Genomic DNA, 12998 nt, shown 5'->3' with positions numbered 1-12998 from the left:
TCTTTCATTCTCTTACCCCCACCCAGCTGCTCATTGACCCATTAAGAGACCTCCAATTCCTTGTTCCCTCTGTTTCCTCCCAGATTACCAGCTCCCTTCTGCCCTCTTACTGTGCCGTGTCCTAGACCACGTGGTGGATCTTCTGAACTGCTCTTCCTCCAATACCTTTAGTTCCCATGTCACCATGTTCTTCTGCTGCACCCGCGGAGAAAGTCCCACCCCTGGATGAGGCTTTCATCTCCACCTGAATCACTCAGGGCTTACTGAGAAGACCACACAGCCAGACAGACTGGCACCACCACAGTGTTGGAAGCACCAGCCTCATCCAGCTGGCCCCTCTCTGCCCACCACCAGGTAGCTCCTCACTGGCCTCAGACAGCTCCCTCTCCTCTCAGAGCCTAGTCCAAGTCTTCACTATTTTACCCACCCTTAGCCCTCTCACTTCTCCCCCACCACTTTATGGGGGCTCCCCTCCTTGTCCAAGGCCAGTCCCTTTCACAGGTACCCTTGACACACACATGTGCACACACCACCCTGGATGCTGGCTCTCTCCTGCATCTTCAGCCTCTCCCCACTGTTGGCACCTTCCCCTCAACCTGTATATGTGTATTAGCATTTTCTGTTCCAAAACTTAGAATAAAAAACCCCAAACAAACAGAAAAATGCTCCCTTGAGTCTACTGGCATCTACAGCTAGTATCCAATCTCTCCCCATGCTCTTTCAACATTTTTGAAATGGTATCTTTACTTGCTGCCTCCAGCTCCTTACCTCTAATTCATTTCTAGACCAACCTGGCTTCTCCCTCACATTCCTACCACAGTTTCTCTTGGTAAGTTTATTAACAACTTCATCACAGTCAGGGCCACAGGTCATTATTTGGTTTTGTCTTCTAGGTCTTTGCTGATATATTTGACAATGTTGATGATTCCCTTTCTCTTGATATTCAGTACTCCTTTGGCTTCCACTGTGCTCTCTGCTTCCTTTGTGGGCTCTATCCTCCTCTTAAAGATTGGGCCTCCTCAGCGTTCTCACTTCAGCCTACCATGCCCCTTCCTCTGTGCACACTTGCTGTTTGACACCGTGTACTCTCATGGTTCCAACTCTGCATATAAGTTGGTGACAGCCAGCCTTTTCTGTATCTCCCAGGACCATTGGCCCACAGGCCCAATTTCCTACTGGACTCCTATACCAAGGGACCCTCAAACTGAACATACTCAGAGCTGAATTCACCATCTTCCTCTCAAAACTACTCATCCAGTGTTGCCTACCTATAAATAGTGCTGACATCCTTCCAACAACAACAACTTCTTCCTCCCATCTCTGACATCTCATGAGCCTCCAGGTTATTGTCACTGTAACTTCCTCAAAGTTGCTCCAGTCTGCTCTTCCTCTTGGTCTTTCTTCTCACTGCTCCAGGTTCAGAACTCATCGCCTTTTCTTGCTAACTGGCCATCCTGCCTCTCATCTTGTCTCATTTAAATCCATGCCCCGCACAACCTCTTTGTTTCCTATATGGGTTTTCCCCACCTCTTCTTAAATTTTTGAAGCATAAATAAAATGATGAGACTTAGAGGAAAGAGTAGGTGTAGGTCTAGATACATTTTATGAAAGTGATATTAAAAGGTTGAAGGAGACTTTTTTGACGGCTTTTATAATCTTGGTGAGGTTTAAGACAAATTTCCTTCTCAGCGTTGAGGAGATGGAAGGTGCTGTGATATAGGGTCCCTGATTGTATCTCAGTTAAAAAAAGTTATAAATTTTGGTCAACTAATCTTCGACAAAGGAGGCAAGAATATACAATGGAATAAAGACAGTCTGTTCAGCAAATGGTGTTGAGAAAACTGGACAGCAGCATGTAAATCAGTGAAGCTAGCACACTCCCTTACACCATACACAAAAATCAACTCAAAATGGATCAAAGACTTAAACATAAGACGAGATACAATAAACCTCCTAGAAGAAAATATAGGCAAAACATTATCTGACATACATCTCAAAAATGTTCTCCTAGAACAGTCTACCGAAGCAATAGAAATAAAAGCAAGAATAAACAAATGGGACCTAATGAAACTTACAAGCTTCTGCACAGCAATTGAAACCATAAGTAAAACAAAAGACAACCTACAGAATGGGAGAAAATTTTTGCAAATGAAACCAACAAAGGCTTGATCTCCAGAATATATAAGCAGCTCATACAACTTAATAAGAGACAACCAAACAACCCAATCCAAAAATGGGCAAAAGACCTAAACAAGCAATTCTCCAAGGAAGACACACAAATGATCTATAGACACATGAAAAAATGCTCCATATCACTAATTATCAGAGAAATGCAAATCAAAACTACAATGAAGTATCACCTCACACCAGTCAGAATGGCCATCATTCAAAAGTCCACAAATGACAAATGCTGGAGAGGCTGTGGAGAAAAGGGAACCCTCCTTCACTGCTGGTGGGAATGCAGTTTGGTGCAGCCACTGTGGTAAACAGTGTGGAGATTCCTCAAAAGACTAGGAATAGACTTACCATATGACCCAGTAATCCCACTCCTGGGCATATATCCAGAAGGAACCCTACTTCAAAAAGACCCCTGCACCCCAATGTTCATAGCAGCACTATTTATAATAGTCAAGACATGGAGAAAGCCTAAATGTCTATCAACGGATGACTGGATAAAGAAGAGGTGGTATATTTATACAATGGAATACTATTCAGCCATAAAACCCGACAACATATCACCATTTGCAGTAACATGGATGCTCCTGGAGAATGTCATTCTAAGTGAAGTAAGCCAGAAAGAGAAAGAAAAATACCATATGAGATCGCTCATATGTGGAATCTAAGAAAAAAAAAGACAAAACATAAATACAAAACAGAAACAGAGTCATAGACATAGAATACAAACTTGTGGTTGCCAAGGGGGCGGGGGGTGGGAATGGATAGATGGGATTTCAAACTTGTAGAATAGATAAACAAAATTATACTGTATAGCACAGGGAAATATACACAAGATCTTATGGTAGCTCACAGAGGAAAAAAATGTGACAATGAATATATATATGTTCATGTATAACTGAAAAATTGTGCTCTACACTGGAATTTGACACAACATTGTATAATTATTATAAATCAATAAAAAATGTTTAAAAAAAGTTATAAGTGATAGTTGTAGGAAACAAAAGAAGTACTTACATGTTGGTACAGCCCTTAAGATACCTTTCCAGTGGTACACATTTTTAGTCATAATCATTTGATAATTATTGCACGTCAGATTCATGTTTTAGTGGCTCCTCTCTCTTGAATGCTAAAGTACATTTTTTATCGTGGAGAGCAGCAAAGGAAGTTAAGGGGAATATGGAGAACTTAGTTTTTGAGACATTGTAAGCCCCAAAATGCACATACAAGTAATGATAGTAAGATAGTCATTATTAGGCAGTATTTCCTATATGAAACAATATAGTTTCTTCAGATTGAAGATTATATTGAGAATTAATATTGAAACTTTTGGTTCTATAGAGAAACATTGACCTGATGGTCATTTAAAGTCTTTTAAATATAAAGCCATATAGCCTATCAGTGGTGCCTAGGACAACATAATGCATGTTAATAGAGTCCTTAAATTAATTTGAAGCCATTTATTTTGAAATATCTTGGTGTATATTTAGCTGTACTTTGGTTAATGTTGACATATGCTTTGCTTGTTTCAGTATCTTTGCGATTTGTAACATTTAGAATTTTTGCTATTCTATAACTGCTATTTTTAGCCATTATGAATAATCAAAAATATTTTTAATATTTTTATTGAAGTATACTCAGTTTGCAATGTTGTGTCAATTTCTGGTGTACAGCACAGTATTTCAGTCATATAGGAATATGCATACATTCATTTTCATATTCTTTTTCAGTGTAAGTTACCACAAGATATTGAATATAGTTCCCTGTGCTATACAGTATAAACTTGTTGTTTATCAGATTTTGTGAGAATCCTCCTGTATTTCGAAATGAGACACACTCTGCCAGAGTTTAGTAGGTGTTCTGTGAGATTCAGTGGATTTGTAGATGTCATTCTTGGTGTATTTGTGGGAGAGGGTGAGCTAATAATCAAAACTGATTTAATGTGATTCTGATTTCAAACAATAAAGTTCATACAATTCAGAAGTAATAAGTCATAATAGTATCCTTTGAGAATATGTAATAAGTGAAGGACTCAATAAACAAAGATATTTGAAATATTTATTGTCTATGAATTATATGACTACAATGTATATCATATAAACATATAAATAATGTAGAAACTGGACATTAAGATACATATGCATGTTTTGTGTTTCACATTCTGTTCTAAAATTAAACCCTACAAGCCAGATTTTTTCAAACATCAGTGAGTGTTGGAAAAAAGACACTTCCTTTGGAAGTTCACTACACTTTTTTTTTAAACGGAGGTACTGGGGATTGAACCCAGGACCTCGTGCATGCTAAGCATGTGCTCTACCAATGAGCTATATCCCTGCTTCCCGAAGTTAGCTAGACTTTAATGATAGAAGAATGAAAATGAGATCTAACAGCTGTGTCTGATACTTTGTTTCTGCTTTTTAGATTTCCATTTTGACAGTGCCAGCAGAGGAACCAGGAGCTTCTGCTGTTCGAGTCATTGAGTTATGTTCCTCTACAATGACGTGCATGAAAGGCACATGTAAGCACAGTAGAGTATGGTTGTCCTTTGTGTTTATTTAGGAAGTAAATGGGGACAGCTATTGTTACAGCTGTCAGGGTTGTGTTAATAGAGCTTTGCCGAATTTTTTTTTATTCACAGTATTTGTTCACACAGTGTATGTTCATACAGTGAGTCATTTAATACTTTCCTGTGGCTAATTCTTCACAGGCACCATTGTTAAGCTCTCCAGTGAAAGAATTACTGTGACTCTCCAGTTCTTTAATTTTTCTTAAACTTATTAGAAACATACTTCATAAAAGTTTATTTTCTTTACTGCTGGTTTTCTTCTTTACTTTTCACTAGAATTCTTAATCTAATTACTGAATTTCTACCATGTATAAATCCTTGTGTTTCTTTTTTTTCTTTTATCATCATAGTTTTTTTTAATTGATCTTTTCTGGGGGGGGAGTTAATTAGGGTTATTTGTCTATTTATTTAATGGAGGTACTGGGGCTCGAACCCAGGACCTCATGCATGCTAGGCATGCACTCTACCCATGAGCTATGTAGCCTCCTCCCTATCATCATAGTTTATAAAGGAAAAGCATATTTCTTTTTTATGAGACTAAAGTTATAGGCTAATGAATCTATCTGTCCTTTGGTCTGTGTGTATCAAAATTTCTGTCTCAGCATTGTTAGATACCATGCCTTCCACAACATATTTCTTAAAGATGTGTCAGTAAGTAGAAATCAGCAAGTATACATTAGATATCACTATCCTAGACCCAAACTGTACTAAGGATTATAAAGAAATGGGAGGCTGACATGCCTGATTTGAAGTACTCATGATCTTACTGCACATCTAATGGAACAAGACAGTATTAACTGAGCACAATATACTCTGGTAGGCATTTCAGGATAGGTAAACATGAATACAATATAGGCCCTGAACTTAGAGGACTCAGAATCTAGTGGGACAGATAAGACAAACACAAAGGTATCTGTAAGAGGCAGACTATTAAAATACCACAAGAGAGGTACCAACAAACTAGACTCTAGAGACTCATAGGAGGGAAATATAATAATATCATTAGCTAGGATTTTTTTTAATTCTGTAAACTTACGTTAAGTTATACTAAAAATGTTAACATGAATTATGAGAAGCAGAAGATTAGTCTAGTTCGACCTAGTTAAGGAGAACTTGACTGTGTTTTCAAGTGTAGAGCTACTACTTACTAAAAGGTAGCAAAACTGTGGTGAAGCAAAGAGAAGTGGAAGTTTGATGCCAGCAGGGAGAGGGAAGAAAACTTACCCAGTATTGCTATAATCCTAAATTTTCATTTGAAAAAGTAGCTCAGAGGTTTTTCTCCTTTTATAGCGTTTGTTATATTGGTAAATCTTTACCATGACATTAGCCTTATTATTTTTCCCCTATTACTTTAGCCAGTTTTTTATGTCTTTTTATCTTAGCATCTTAAATATAGAATAAAACCGCTCATTTTTGGTTTTCTAAATCGTATTTATTTTATGTCTGTGAATATGTTTATAAATTTATTTTTATAAATTTTTTTCTATGGGAAATATTTTGCATTCCCAGTCTAATAATACATATTCACTGTTGACAATTTGGAAGATGTAAATAAGAAAAGTAAGATTACTATAATCCCTCTGCCTAGGAATGATAAACACTTGGTGTATGTTTCTTTGTCTTTTTTTGTATGTACATGTTTATGTATTTTCATAAAAGAGCAATACTATTTATATTTTGTTTTATAAACTACTTTTTAAAAAGACTTAATACAAAAAAAACTTTTTGCATGTCTAGGGTATCATTTTCAGTGATTGTGGATATGCCATTTTAATTTTGTCCCGCCATGTTGACATTGTTTTGAAAAATTTTACTTAATAGTCCTGTAAAAAAAGAAACCAACCATCTTTATAAGTAAATACTTGTAAGCATCCATTATTTTTTAAAGATTATTTTGTGGATTTTTTTGAGCGGAATTATTTGGTCAAAGTGTCTAGATATTTTTTGAAGAAATTATAGATTCATAGAAATTTGCAAAGATAGTACAGTGAGGTCCCATGTACCCTTCATCCAGCTTCTTCCAATAGTTACATTTTACCAAATTATACTACAATATCCAAACCAGGAATTTGACATTGGTACAATATATGTATGCAATTTTATCCTGTGTATGGGTTCTTGTGACCATCACCGCAAGGATCCCTGGTGTTGTCCTTTTATAGCCACAGCCGGTCCCTCCCTCCCCATACTCATTAACTAGTCCCTGGCAACTACTAATCTGTCTTCCATCTCAATAATTTTGTCATTTTGAGAATATCATGTAAAAGGAATCATACAGCATATAATCTTAAGATTGACATTTTTCACTCAGTGTAATTTTTTTAAGTCTCATCCAACTTTTTGCATGTATGAATGGTTCGTTCCTTTTTATTGTGAAATAATGTTCCATGGTAAGCCATACTTCCTTCTGGCCTCCATGGATTCTCATGAGAAGTCTGCTGTTACTTGAATTGATTTTCTCTTATAGGTAATGTTTTGGTTTTTCTTTCACTCTGCTTTCAAGATTTTTTTCTTAGTCTTTAATTTTTAGAAGTTCGATTATGATGTGTCTTGGCATGGATTTCTTTGGATTTATTCTAATTGAAATTCATGCAGCTTCTTGAAGTTGCAGGTTTATATCGTTTGTCAAATTTGGGAAATTTTCATCCTTTGTTTCTCTGAGTATTTTTCCATCCAACCCTCTTTTTCATTCTGGGACTCCAGTGACATGACTATTAGATCTTTCACTGTAGTTCCACATGTCTCTGAGATTCTATTAATTTTTTTAATTCAAAAATATTTATACCTATTTAGAGCAATGTACCCTACTAGACATAAATGGATTATATGAAGAAATATAGCCAAAGTGATAACAATACTAAGATAGTACAAAGAGCAAGAAGATCCCCAACTACATGTATTTCTGTTCATTTTCATATAGTCTATTTTCTCTCTTTTGTTTGTATTGTGTCCATTTCTATGGTTCTACTTTTAAGTTCACTGATTCTTTCCTCTGTGCATTCCATTCTGCTGTTGAACCCATCAATTGAGTTTTTAAATTTTAATTATTATATTTTTAATGTAAAAATTTCCGTTTGGTTCTTGTTTAAATCTTCTATTTATTTGCTAAGGCTTTCTCCTTCTTTGCTGAGACTGTTGTTTCGTTTGTTTCCCTCATGTTTATAATTGGTCATTGATGCATTTTTATGATGGCTGTGTTAAATCTTCAGGTAACTACAACAGCTGTGTCATGTTGGCATCTGCCGATTGTCTTTTCTCATTCAAGTTGAGGTTTTCCTGTTTCTTGGTGTAAAGCGTAATTTTGGTTGAGACCCATGCATTTTTGTTATTACATAATGAAACTTAGATCTTATTCTTAGGCTTCCTCTGACACTGCTCTGGTGGGGAAAGGGATTTCTACCTTGTTACTACCAGTTGGTGATAGAAGTCCTGGTTCCCCACTTGGTCTCTGCTGGTACCTAGAGGTTGGAGAACTTCCTTATTACTGCTGAGTAATTGTAGTGCTGACTCTTTACTAGGCCTCCACTGACTCCACCTTAGCTAGGAGGAGCTAGAGTGCCTTGTAACTGCTCCCAACATGGCCTTCACTGACTCCATGGGAACACAGTGTGGCCTCATTACTCAGACAATGGTAAGAACCCTCATTCTCCATTTGGCCTCCTCTGACACCACCCCTGTGGGGCTGGGGAGTGGTGCCTCATCACTGCTGGTAAGGGTGGAAATCCAGGATCCTGCTACGATCTCTGCTGATACTGTAGAGGATGAGACTGTTTCTGCTGGTAGGAATGAAAGACCTGCCTCCCTGCTTGGCCTTTTTTGACACCACACCACAGGGAGATTAGGGCACCTCATTAGAGCCTGGTGAAGATTGGAAGCCTCGAATCCCCATTCAGCCTTTAATGGTGAGTATAGAGGTAGGCCTCTGTTTTTTTTTTCCTGTAATGTTTGGCTATAATAGAACAATTGTCTAAAATTTGTCTGTCTTGCTAGATTGCCCCCTTCCTGCTCTTTTGACTACAGAGAGCTGGCTTTTGTTGGGGCTTTTTTTCATCTGAGCCCATTGATGTTTCTGGGTTGCCAGTTTCTCTGGTAACCAGTGTGGGATAGATGAGGCAAAAAGAAAACCCAGGGAACTATGCCATCTTGTTCCTTTGGCCCCAAAGTCCCTACCTGGTCTGCTTTCTTCTCTCCACTTCAGAATTTTCTTATGTTTGTACTATATATTATGTCCAAAATTTTTAGCTGTACTTAGCAAGAAGAACAGGGAAAAGTATCTTTAATCCATCTTTCTAGAAATTGAAGTTCCAGAAACATGTCTGTTTCTCCAAACAAACAAGAGCACTGGGTATTATCTTATCAAAATTCCTTTGCCAATTTGAAAGTAGAAAGTGGTATTTTGTGTAAATTTGTATTTAATAATTCATGAAGTTGAACATCCTTTCATACTCCTTATTGGATATATATAGTTTTTTTATGAATCCCTTATTCATTTCATTTATCTATTGTATTGCTTATTCTTTTCTTATCAACTTAATAAGAGCAATATAAACATTAAGGTTATAAATCCTTGGACTTATGTGTTGCAAGTATGTTTCTTAGTTCATTAAGTATTTTTTAAAGCATAGGGTAAGTAGGGGGCATTGCCCTAGGTCTTGGGAGTAAGACATAAAGTGATAAATAGTGCATAAACTCAGGAAGCTTTAAATTTACTGGTGAAAAGAAAAGCAACAACAAATAAACTAAAAACAAAACAAAAACAGCACAGTAGGCAAAGCAAAGTAGCATAAAGGATAGAAGCAATAAGTGTTAAATGGAGGAGAGGTCATTGTGGTCTAAAATAATCTAGGAAAACTTCAAGAAAAATATGGGACATGGTCCTGGCCTTCAAAGTGGGATATAAGAAACTTGGAGGTTTCATATTAATCATAATGATAATGTAAAGTTTGCTGAAGTTTTCTGTTAGGAGTAAAATTTTTGAACTAATCTTATATTGTGAGGAATGAATATATTTGTGTGTTTACATATACATACGCACACACATATATATGCATTAATAGGTACATTAAAAAACATTTATGCAAAGTCTTATTTTTTAGAGTGACATTTTCTAACTTTAAAGTTAAAAAATAAAATTTTTTTGGAAACATTTTTACCTACCAAATGAAAAACAAAGGATTTTAAAACATTCTGTGTTAATATGTCATGAAATTGAAGCGAAGAATTCTTTTAACAAGATATTTGCTTTTCAGTTCATGTACCTAGTGTCAGAATTCATTTCCAACTTGACTTTATAGGAAATTTAAGGAGAATACTGGCATAGTGGAAAGCATATTGGCCCAAGAGTCTACAGAATTCTAATTTGTTTTGTGACCTTGAGCAAATTTCTGATTTCTTGGATCTTGATTTCTTCATTAGAAATTGGGGCAGGGGTTTAGTCTAAAGAATTTAGAAAGATCCTATACAAATCCAACACCCTCAATGGTGCAGAAAGCCACCTGTACTGAATACATGTTTGATAATGTATGTGACATTATTTTAAGCAAAATGGCTAAGATACTCTTTCTTTCAAAGCCCTCTCCCAACTCCAGCTTTCTCACTTCGTTTTTTGTAATTAAATTATCTCACTGATCTTTACTTAATCAATTTATAAATTTAAAACCAGCAGTATAGACAAATGGATGGCTTTGTTTTTTTAGTCTCACCAGGAAGGGTGACTCAAAGAGGTAAGTTTGAATTTATTATTTATATGTTGCCTTGTTCCAGAGGAAAAAAGAAGTTGATGTTCATTTTTCAATCTTGTGGGCTTTCTTCCTATAATAACATGCACTACTTAAAAAGTCCTAGTTAATAGTTTTAACAGAGTTAATGCTCGATATGATATATAGCAAGATTTAAGAGATACACTGAAGTGGAAACATCATTCACTTGCTTTTATTACTTAATTAAAGTTTGGCTTCCTTTTTCTTATTCCTTTTCTTATGTTTTGGGCCTGTTGACAGACTTTCAGGAGTAATTTATAACTTGGATAGTAAGTCTTTAACAGTGTATTTTCCTTATTTTTTATGGCTGAGTAGTATTCCATTGTATAAATAAACCACTATTTCTTTATCTGGTCATCTGTTGATGAATGTTTAGGTTGTTTCTATGTCTTGACTATTGTAAATCGTGCTGCTGTGAACATTGGGGTGCGTGTATCTTTTTAAATTAGAGCTTCCTTCAGATACATGCCCAGGGGTGGGATTGCTGGATCATATGGTAAGTCTATTTTCAGTCTTTCCAGGAATCTCCATACTGTTTTCCATAATGGCTGCACCAGATTACATTCCTACCAACAGTGTAAGAAGGTTCCCTTTTCTCCACACCCTCTGACCATACTTCAATTTTTTTTAAAGTATATTTTCCTAATGCTGCCCTAATTGAGAATCATTGATGTCACAACTCATCACAAGCTGTTCTGCTCTTGGTAATTAGTTTGTCTTCTGAAATAAAACTGGTGTGATCATATAACAGAACATTTTAAACCACTCTTTCTGTTTCTCCTGCGTTTTTTGTTTCAAGTCAGAAAAAAGAAAAAAAGGGATATGCCATGTGTTTATTTTCTGTATCCAAACCTATTCCCAGCTCATTTTATTTCCCTCTTGAAGCTCCCTGGTTGTTGATAGATTTCTTAGCTTACAATGTTACATAGTCTTTCTCTTCTCCACTTTTATTTCTAAATATCTTTTAAGAGTTTTGTCTTTTTTCCTGAACCTTTTGAATAAAGCATATATCCTGAACACAATAGAATAGGTTTTTTAAAAATTTACACAGTTGTTTCTTCACAGAAATTTTTCATTATTTCTCAGGTCAAGCACCAAAAAGTGAAAGTGCTGAATATTTATGGTGTAAGAACCCACTTTTTGAGGAAGGAGTGTTATGGAATTTGATATTACTCATACTTGAAAAAAAAGTATCTTCGGAAGAATTTGTCTAAATTAGGATTCTTGAGAGAAGATTTTTTACTATTCTGTCTGAATGTTCTTGTTTTTATACATCTAGATGAGTTGTGTTATCAAATTCTCATATTCACACTAATTACGATGTTGAACTGTTAATGATCATTCATGTACTCATCATTTTGTAGAAACCAAAAAATAAAATATTATAGTATTAAGAAGAATAAATTCTAAATATTGTATACATGTGATATTTTTTAGTCATTAAGTGGGTTTTATTGTGGTTTATTGTCCCTTAAATCTGTTACTTAAGATTAAGTAGACAAATACAGCTAGACTTGGTCCTGTCATATAAATGATGAGCATATGATCCATATTGCCAGCTGAGTGGAACCAAAAGCCTTCACTTGCCCTAAAAATTGAGGCTGTAATGATGGAATCATAAACTAAACTCATCATTCTTCCTGTTGGAAGAATCACTGGAAGACAAGTGTTGGCAACCACTGTAACTAATGCAGTTATACCTGAGTAAATCAAACATAATCAAAATATATACCAGTGAGTCTTTGTGTACTCATTCCTCATAGTTAATAAAATGAAATTTATAGAAAGTAAATGATGTGAAGTTGGGTGATTTATAGTTCAGTTGTTTAACAGTGAAATGAATTTTAAAGATATATTATTTATGTGCAAATTAGCTTGTGTATAAGACATGACAAAATTATGGCTTTTAGAGAAAAATAGGAATTGTTTAGTAGCAATTTAAGTCTTTTTTACTTTAAATACTGGGTTTTATTGAAGTCTCAATCAAGTATAGTCCATTCTTCATTAGTCGTAGCAATCTGTATATAAAGATTTATTTTCCTTTTAAGGATGTTACTGATTTCAAAGGTGTTTTTCCCCACTTAAACATGAGAAGATGAAGAAATTTAAATTTGTCACAGGTACTCTGCTCTTAGTTAATGAAGGTTTTATGTTATTCTTTCTGAGCCCATACTAAATACTCGTTGACTAATTCTGATAGTTTATCTTACCCTCTGTTCAGTACCTACTTACTGCTCAAACTCACCCATTCTTTAGTCAGCCAGCTTTGACTTTACCCATTGAGAACAGGTTAGAAATTTGTGACCTTTTACAGTATAATTCAGTAAAATTCATAGTATTGACCAATACTATGGTACTTTAATTAAATATTCAACTGCTGTGTTACGTTCAGTGAAGTATACATAAAATTCATTTTGTAGTCTTTGTCAAAGAGAATCTCATATTAACGTTTTAGGCATCATGTAATAAGCTAGGATATATAATTCTCAATCTTTTCA

General features: G+C 35.5%; 1 protein-coding gene across 1 annotated transcript in view; it reads left to right on the top strand.

Moving 5' to 3' along the window:
* The window catches only part of CHM (CHM Rab escort protein), a 152039-nt gene that overhangs the window by 118979 nt on the left and 20062 nt on the right, over positions 1-12998 (top strand). Inside the window, exon 12 of the mRNA XM_006217755.4 lies at positions 4597-4693. Coding sequence (XP_006217817.1) covers positions 4597-4693 — 97 coding nt within the window. The remainder of the gene's footprint in view (positions 1-4596; positions 4694-12998) is intronic.

Source organism: Vicugna pacos, chromosome X, assembly GCF_048564905.1.
Source record: "Vicugna pacos chromosome X, VicPac4, whole genome shotgun sequence".
Lineage (NCBI taxonomy): Eukaryota > Metazoa > Chordata > Mammalia > Artiodactyla > Camelidae > Vicugna > Vicugna pacos.
Note: the sequence above shows the minus strand (reverse complement) of the source record. Positions and strands in the feature narration are given on the sequence as shown.